Source organism: Pundamilia nyererei, unplaced genomic scaffold (assembly GCF_000239375.1).
Source record: "Pundamilia nyererei isolate P.nyererei 1_Seehausen unplaced genomic scaffold, PunNye1.0 scaffold00031, whole genome shotgun sequence".
In the NCBI taxonomy this organism is placed as follows: Eukaryota; Metazoa; Chordata; class Actinopteri; order Cichliformes; family Cichlidae; genus Pundamilia; species Pundamilia nyererei.
Genome location: NW_005187432.1, coordinates 1,772,795 through 1,781,783, shown reverse-complemented (window position 1 = coordinate 1,781,783; position 8,989 = coordinate 1,772,795). Strand labels below are relative to the sequence as shown.

The following is an 8,989-nucleotide window of genomic DNA, read 5'->3' as shown; positions in this document are numbered from 1 at the left end:
AAAAAAAAGCATAACTTCTGTGCTCTTAGAATTTGATATTTATACTTGTTTTTTGTCATTGCCTGTTCTAGTTATTGGAAGAGGAGGTGAACAAATATCACGTCTCCAGCAGGAGTCTGGGTGCAAAATACAGATTGCCCCTGGTAGGTTTGGCTTTGCTGCCAGTGCTGAGAAGTCGGAGCATACCAACTGTTTTTGGAGGGTTTTGTGTTTACAGTGTCTTCTCTCTTGTAGACAGCGGAGGGATGCCAGATCGGTCGGTGACATTAACAGGATTACCAGAATCAATCCAGTAAGTGTCACCCCTGTTTCATATGCAGAATTCCTGTGGAAGTTGGTGTGGGCAGCAATGTATTTTTGACCAAAGTCCAAAAGTTGCTATTATAATTTTTGCTGTAATCGAGCAGCCCTACTATCCGTTACTAAACAAAATGGTAATTTTTTTTCTCCCTTAAGGACGGCAAAGAGGCTACTAACAGAAATCGTTGAGAAGGGGCGTCCGGCCCCAGCGTTCCACCACAACGACGGCCCAGGAATGACTGTTCAGGAGATTATGGTACCTGCTTCTAAAGCTGGACTTGTCATTGGCAAGGGAGGAGAAACCATCAAAAGCCTTCAGGTGAGCCTCAAGTCAAAGTGAGACAAAAAATATATAGAGATAATTAGATGTGATTGCTACTGACTCACCTTTTGTTTTATTTTCTCATTTGCAGGAACGAGCTGGAGTGAAAATGGTCATGATCCAAGATGGGCCCCAAAACACAGGCGCAGACAAACCACTACGCATTTCAGGAGAACCTTTTAAAGTTCAGGTGAGACTTCAGCTGGGATTTTGATGTCATAAAACTTTTTTTTTTAAATTCCAAGTCTTCCACATGGAGACTGTACTGTAATAATATGTACTTTGTCTCCCCAGCAAGCCAAAGAGATGGTGATGGAGCTGATTAGAGATCAGGGCTTCAGGGAGCAGAGGAGCGAGTACGGTTCAAGGATTGGAGGAGACAGCTTAGATGTCAGTACTTGTCATTTGTGTAATTCATCACGTTGTTGACCAGGGTTTTTGGATCGTGTTAATTTTGCTTTTCTGTCCTCTTATTGTTCAGGTTCCTGTCCCACGTTTTGCAGTAGGAATTGTTATCGGGAGAAATGGAGAAATGATCAAGAAAATTCAGAATGACACAGGCGTCAGGATTCAGTTCAAACCAGGTGAGCATCTAACATGACATTCATGAAGCAAATCAAGCAGTTTAAAATGGTCTGTGATGAAAACTCATGCACCACGCTGATAAGCTGATGTATAACCCCAACCCTATGATCTGAGACCTGAACACATGCACAGTGCATCGCTGGTTAGAGGCATAATTAGAGGAAATACTAGAAAAGTATATATTTGTTTAATGTGACAGCAGTAATAGAAATCAAAGCTGAAATTGTGATTGAGTTGTCTCAAATCGCCCTCCTTCCTCTCTCCAGATGATGGCACCACACCAGACAGGATAGCGCAGATCATGGGTCCCCCTGACCAGGCTCAGCACGCGGCAGAAATCATTTCCGACCTGTTGCGGAGCGTCCAGGCGGGAGGACCTCCAGGGCATGGAGGTGGCAGGGGACGCGGTCGCGGTCAGGGCAACTGGAACATGGGTCCCCCTGGTGGCCTCCAAGAGTTTACCTTTACGGTCCCGACCATGAAGACTGGTCTGATCATTGGGAAAGGTAAGTCGCTCCTCAACAGCAGTGGGGCTCGAGCTCAGTTATTAAAACAAACTTTAGGAGTGCAGTGCACTCTTAGTAATCACCTTATGGAGTAAATAATGGTTTAAAATGTGTATGGTCTGTGATGAAAACTCATGCACCACGCTGACAAGCTGATGGATAACCCCAACCCTATAATCTGAGACCTGAACACACAATAGAGAGTGACACGGTGAAGGTAGAGAGATCAGAGAGACGAAAGGGTCAACCAAAACGGTTAAAATATTTTTCTCCCTGTAAACTCTGACCATGTTTCTCTTCCAGGTGGTGAGACAATCAAGGGCATCAGCCAGCAGTCGGGAGCCAGAATCGAGCTCCAGAGGAATCCTCCACCCAACGCTGACCCCAACATTAAGATGTTTACAGTCAGAGGGTCTCCTCAGCAGATCGACTACGCCCGGCAACTAGTGGAGGAGAAAATTGGGGTGAGTTAACTGTTTTTATAATTAGCCTCCATGTGAAGACTCCGGTATTTATTTTTTATTTACCCCTCTTATACTGACCGCACCATTTCTCTGATCAGGGACCTGTCACTCCCATGGGTGGCCCACATGGCCCTCCTGGCCCACATGGAGGACCAGGTCCACATGGTCCTCCAGGACCACCCGGACCCCCTGGTGCTCCCATGGGTCCATACAATCCTGGACCATACAATCAGGGCCCACCCGGACCACAGTAAGTACAGTTGCCTCCTCTTTGATAGTAAGAATATCTGAACATGGCTGACTGAGAGATGATGGTTACTTATTTTCTTCCTTCAGTGGTCCTCCTGCTCCATATCAGCCTCAGGGATGGGGCAACGGCTACCCACACTGGCAGCAGGGCCAGCCTGATCCAAGTGAGTATTTGGGGGGCATTAATGGGGGCATTAGATGTGAAAAGCCCTTTGCCATATTTTAATATTTGAAATCATACTCAGTTAGAGGTTAGAAAGTATATCTGTTAGTCATAAAATACAGCGACCCAACAGAAACAAAATGAAAAACAATGGAACAAACAGGATAAATGTTGGAAAGCGCTAAAGGGTGAAGTTTCAGGGCCAAGGAGCTCGGTGCTTTGTTTTTTAACTATGAATTTGCACTCTGGGGAGAAGCAGTGCCCCCTGTAGGCACAAAAAGTAATTACAGAAGTAAATGCTCTTTTATTGACACTCTTTTGTTTTTTTTTTTCTTGAAAATATTTGCTTTCAAAATATTATAGCATTTGAGATTTATGTGCTAAAACATAAGTATTGATTACATCAGCAGATTTGATGATACATGGTGTCTTATTACAGTTGGCTAGCATTAGCCTTTGCATGTCTTCAGTAAGGCACAACATTGCTGCTGCCAGAATGAGTCCTGGCTGTTGTGTGGTTACCAGCTTGTTTCTTGCATGCAGATAAAGCAGCAGCGGATGCCAACGCAGCAGCGTGGGCAGCGTACTACGCTCAGTACGGCCAGCAGCCGCAGGCTCCCATGACCCCGACCAGCGGAGCGCCCGGCACCAGTCAAGCCAACGGCCAAGGTAACCGGAGTGTTTTTTCCACTTAAAGCAAAGCAGAGGAGCAGAAGAAACGGAAAGTGTTCAGACAAGCTCAGTGTAGTTCAGTAGACTTACCTGATAGTGTGCTGTGCTCATGTCTCATTTGTGTTACTAACAAACACAAATTGGTTTGGTTTCAACTTTTAAATGACTTTGCTTTTGCAGAGCAGCTTTTTAACATTTTTTTTAAATACCCCAGGAACAGGGTAGTTTTCCTCCACCACCCCTAGGCTGACAGCCCAACCCAGGCAGGTGGAGGACAAACTGCTGAGAATGATTGACTAATTACAAGTACCGTTTTCTTTAACAGGTGACCCACAGGCTGCAGGTCAGAGTGGACAGGCAGATTACACCAAGGCCTGGGAGGAATATTACAAGAAAATGGGTATATGAACGTAGTTTCAGTGTACACCTCTTAACACAAGACAGTCTAAACAGCCCTCGGCCATTCAGTCAGCTTCTTTTTCAGGTCTGGGTATTTGTGAGCATTACTAACCTGCCGTGGAGCGTTTTCAAGTGTGCCTCCACTTTGTTTGACTTTTGACGGCTGTGCTGTTTAGACTGGGACACTTTGACTATCTGCAGGACTGCTGTGGACACAGATCCACCTTTATCAGCTCAGAGTAGATTATTTTCTAGACTAAGTCAGGGCTTTATCCACACTGATGGCACAGTCTTCCATGTGCTATGAATGTTTTACTGTTATTGAGTGTATGTGTTTTGTGGAGTTAAATGATGAGTGTTTGACTTGTGGGGTTGTGCATATAAGCAATGTAGGGTCATTGTTTATGTTTTGTGGTTCGATTTGATGCTTGAATGCTCTAACGTGTTTCTTCCTTTTCACTCTGCAGGTCAACAGAGTCAGCAACCTCAGGACTACACGAAAGCCTGGGAGGAGTATTATAAGAAACAAGGTGAGTGCTCGAGCAGGGTTTTGTGCTAAAACGCGCCGCAGATATGTCTGAAACCCTACGCTGTAACTCTCACTGCCACCCGACATGCACATCTGTAGAACAATGTGACTGGTTTGTTTCCTCCCCATTTCCACCTTCTGTTTCTTCAGCTGGATGAGTTATAAATGTTTACTTGCACATGCTGCATCATAGACTTTACATTCATTCAACGAGAGTAAGACCAAGAGCATGCTTTAGTGTATATAGTATGGTAGTATAAGAAACTAAAGCCTGGTGTAATAACCCATTATTGTGGTTTTGGATGCTAGCATGGAGGAAAACAAGCGTACTACTCCTAACACAGCATAGGTTAGGCTTTTGTCTAGTTAAATAACAAGTATGAGTGTGTTTGATGTTAAAGGGTGGTTGCCTCCACAAGCAGCCCTCTTGCTAGTAGAGTTGCTGTTCTCGCAGCCGCCCAATAGAAAGGAAGAAGGTTTCTGACCCGCCACCAAGAGACCTCAGTGGCGGGTTCGTTCCCCTTCTTATAAATCTAATCTGACAAGATTGGAAGCATTTACTGTGGCCTGAATTTTTTTTTGTTCTACTTTTACAATTTATTTAATAGTAGCTGAATGTATGTTGGGAAAGCTGTGTTATGTCTAATGGTTGTTAATATCCTTTGTCCTGCTCTTGTCTGGCTGGTCTGCTTTATATACTTCTACTTCTTTACTTTTATATTATTATTATTCTCCTCATTATTATTATTATTATTATTATTATTATTATTATTATTCTGTATATTTGTTATTCTCTCACTGATTTAATTTCCAAAACTGGTAAAAAAAAAAAAAAGGAAACGCAGAGGAGGAATCCATGGTAGTGAACAGGGCATTCACAGCCAAACGAGTAGATATCTTTCGGCAGGGTGTTGACTTGACACTTATGAGGTCGATTTAATGTTCAAATCCCACATGAACTGACCACATAACCATTAAATGCAAAGTGCCACGCTCAGTGACACGTACAAGTTAATTTGATTCCTGTGGAATGTGAATAATGACTTCAAACATGTTAAACTGGCCTGTTTTTTTTTTTTTTTAATTTATATTAAAGACTCATTTGCATTTTTTTTTTTTTAATTTATATTAAAGACTCATTTGCATTTTTTAAAAAAATAAATAAATTTTTTTTCTTTGAGTGTCTAGCAGATGAGTCACCAGGAGCCTCCCTAGTTGAATAGCTGCCTTGTTGGCTTGTGTAACTAACCCAGAGAAGCATATTTGGCTTTCTGTTCCTTATATTTTAGTTCTATAAAAAGCATTCATGAATTTTATCATGGTGTCTCTTAGGTGCAGTGAGAAAACTTCAGACTTGACCTTGAGCTTTTTGGCTGTACAAACTTATTTTTTTCTCTATTATTTTTATCCCCTGCAGGTCAAGCGGCCCCTCAGGCCACAGCGGCAGCGGCTGCCTCTCAACCTGGAGGCCAGCCGGACTACAGCGCGGCCTGGGCGGAGTACTACCGGCAGCAGGCCGCTTACTACGGCACGGCCAACCCACAGCCGATGGGCGCGGCGCCACAAGCTCCCCAGGTACACCCGCCCCGATAATAATGCGCTGTCCACATTCACGTACACTCAGTCGTTTTGCACCGTAACCCGCTTCACTCCTCAGGTTTTCACAGGGCTCCGGTGACCGCAGCAGCCTCACACACTTAACCAAAACCACCTTCCTTCCTACACAGGCTTTTTAGCTTTTTATTTTGGGAAGCTGAGTCCACTGTTTCTGCTGTTAACATGCAATGTATCTTCTATGTATTTCTTCTGCACAGGGCCAGTAATGTGAAGTGGACATAAAGTAAATGCTACATTGTCGAAACAAAATCCTTTGTTAAATGTTTGGATGCAGACGCCTTGATGAAGATCTTAAATTTCCTTGGTTTGAAAGTGTTTCACATAGATGGCAGATTACCCGGCGAACACGTCCTCTTTGATTTTTCTCTTTTTTTTTTTTTTTTTCCATTTTGTTATTCTTTTTTTCTTGTAAATGCTTTGTTTTTAGTGAGGTAATTATACATATGGTCATTCCAGCCCTGTATCTACATTAAATGTGGTTAGAAGTCATGTTTATTAAACTGTAGACATTACCATGTAAAATCATCTCAGTTTTAAAAATTGCTCTTGCCTGTTGTGTTTTTTTGCAATAAAACAAACTGAAACCTCCTGTGTTGGTAAGTTGGGGTGGAGATGTATTTCTGTATGATTGTTTTTGTTTTACCGTGAGGCCGCTGAGCAGGGGCGGGGATAGGTGGGGTGGGCGTTATAGTTTGAACTGATTGTCCAAAACCAAATTGTGCTGTCCTGTCTCTCTCCAACTGTCTATAAGACTCGTAGTCACATTACTTGCGTGCAGTGATGCCGGGTGGTTCAGACTTGTTATTTATATATTTCATATTATTTCTAGCAAGTAGAAAAAATGTTTGTCACGAGAAAGCCGACGGTATCTGTGTGTCGTGATCTCATGCATTACCTGCGTTGCTGTGGCATTCCTTCTCACTTTTTGCATTGGTTGCTGATATTGTTGAGGTGTAGTTTGCACTGTATATATATATTTTTTTTATTTTTTGCTGCCTCCCTTGATAGTCACTTCCTCCTCCACAGGCAAGTTTAGAAAAGCGGTAAGCCAAGTATCCTTCTCAACATGCGGTTCTAAGAAATGTTGCATATTTTTAGTGTTATATATCCATCTACCTTTTGTGCTGTTCTTTTTCCAGGACAGTGAGGTAAAATTGTTTTGAAAAGGAAAGAGGGAGAGAAAAAATGCATTGAAACATTTGTCTTGCCCAATTGTGAACTCACATGTTTACACTTGTCTTTCTTTGAAAAGAATGTTTTTAAAAGTATAAAACGATGCAACAAAAAGTGGTAGATGTTGTAGGGTCTGGGGTGGCTAAGCAGTCGGCATCCATCAGTTGAGCCCTCCTGTAATGTAAGTACAAAAAAAACCTGTGATTTGACTTTGAGAAAGAACGCTTTATAAACTGCCAACGATGTAGTATTTTTTTTATTTTTTCTCAAATATTGCCCTTTCCCCTCCCCCCCTCCCTCCTTTGTCTTTGGGTAAGTATGAAATGTTCTCAGGAGAGGCTTAGCGCTTCAGAATGTGATGATTCTTGTACCACATGTTTCTGAGACTCTCTTTACTCAGCTCCTGTAGATTGTTTGTGTAGGTAGTTGGATTTCTGAACTGAGGTCTGTTACACTGCTGGTAGGAACTGTTTAAGGATGTCCATGTTGGGGTTTTTTTGCGTTCTGAATATTTGCCAACTTGCCATTGTGTAGTTGATGTCTTTTTAAAAACAAAATGCCATTCATTGCAATATATTTGCTTAGAAATCTCCTGCATAACTCCAGCGTAGCATGCTTAGGTTTCTGCTGATAATCTCTCTCTAATATGTCCTTTATAATAAGCATGTGGAATGCTAGTAGTGGAAGTGCTGCTGATTAGCTCAGTATTGATGATGATTTTTTTTTATGAATGAGCACTGCTGTGAAAGGCTGTTAATGTTAAAGTCCAAACGATCTCTTTGACTGCATTGTTCACTGACGGCAAAGAGTGCAATATATACATACATATATATCTGATCTTTGCAGTGTCATCCCAGACCTTGCACCTTAGGTTCTGCTGCAATAACACAGGTAAGCGAAACCTAAGGAAAACCAGTGTTTTTGTCCAGTGACATACATGCAAACAAATGCTTACCTGTGTCATTAAACAAAAAGAAAATGTCCAGGAAATTCACAGCCCATTTTTTTTTCCCCATGAATGAACTGCATGATGTGAAGTTTTGACAAGTGAAAAGGTTGTTGCATAGGAGGTAATGTCGAATCTGCTTAATATGATAATAGCCTATATATTTGCACCCTGGTAAGTCTGAAAGTGACTGTATGTCGATGCTTTAGATTGACACTGGTGTAAAACTGCATGCTAAACTGCTAGGTCAAAGAAACGAAACGGTTCAATACATGATTTTTAATAATTTTTTTTCCTGTCGTGGTGTGAATCTGCCCTCAAGTGCAGTGCAAATCTGCTATTGAAACGCCTTCACTTCTCGCTCACAGTGTTGGAGGATGCTGCAGGCTTAGGTCGTAGAATCAGGCCCGTGTCGTAGTTTGTCCCCCCCCTACACACAAAAGGAGGAATCCTTTGAGTCTATCCTGCTGCTGAACGTAGACCGTTCAAGAGCTCCAGTGATAAGGTAAAAAACCCAAAAAAAACAGCAACCCAATGAAATTTAAATTCTTTGATTGCAAAAAGTGTTGGTTAGATTTGTTTTTGCTGCCCGGTTTGACTTGTCTCTTTTTAACCATGATGCCATAGTTTGTTTAGAGTTGTCTGAAAGTTGTTTTTAATCGCTGTGAATGCCTTCATGAGTAACTTTCAGCAGACAGGAATGTGCTTTAGAAAGTTGGATGAGGACAGGAACTTTGGGGTTTATCAGTTTAAAACACTTCTGTAGTAAAAATAAGGTCACTCACTGTTTGTTCGGGGCTGTGTACACGTGAGACACTCAGTGTTTCAACACAGAGTTCGAGGGGTGTAGAAGACTAAACAAGGAGCATGCCTTAGAGGTAATCAAGGTTTCATGTGCTGTGTATAATCTATTGGTTTGTTTCTTGAATTTAACTGTTTTTGGTTTTGAAATGTTGCCATGTTCATTAAAGTTGTAACAAATAAACTGGACCATTGTTGTGGAGTCTTATTTCAAAGGAGGACATTCTCAGTCTTTATTTGCACACATTCAACTTTATTTCACC

General features: G+C 42.0%; 1 protein-coding gene across 6 annotated transcripts in view; it reads left to right on the top strand.

Moving 5' to 3' along the window:
* Positions 1 to 8,915, top strand: part of fubp1 (far upstream element (FUSE) binding protein 1) — an 11,774-nt gene extending 2,859 nt beyond the window's left edge. For 2 of the 6 annotated variants that reach the window (XM_005729019.2, XM_005729015.2), the window contains exons 6-19: positions 72 to 143; positions 235 to 292; positions 457 to 619; positions 714 to 812; positions 917 to 1,012; positions 1,104 to 1,206; positions 1,474 to 1,713; positions 2,017 to 2,177; positions 2,276 to 2,427; positions 2,514 to 2,590; positions 3,133 to 3,258; positions 3,587 to 3,661; positions 4,128 to 4,190; positions 5,607 to 8,915. In XM_005729019.2, coding sequence (XP_005729076.2) covers positions 72 to 143; positions 235 to 292; positions 457 to 619; positions 714 to 812; positions 917 to 1,012; positions 1,104 to 1,206; positions 1,474 to 1,713; positions 2,017 to 2,177; positions 2,276 to 2,427; positions 2,514 to 2,590; positions 3,133 to 3,258; positions 3,587 to 3,661; positions 4,128 to 4,190; positions 5,607 to 5,782 — 1,661 coding nt within the window. In that variant the 3' untranslated portion in view covers positions 5,783 to 8,915. The remainder of the gene's footprint in view (positions 1 to 71; positions 144 to 234; positions 293 to 456; positions 620 to 713; positions 813 to 916; positions 1,013 to 1,103; positions 1,207 to 1,473; positions 1,714 to 2,016; positions 2,178 to 2,275; positions 2,428 to 2,513; positions 2,591 to 3,132; positions 3,259 to 3,586; positions 3,662 to 4,127; positions 4,191 to 5,606) is intronic. The other 4 variants (XM_013909808.1, XM_005729017.2, XR_001290323.1 and 1 more) reach the window with 3 other exon arrangements.
* Positions 8,916 to 8,989: the final 74 nt, after the last annotated feature.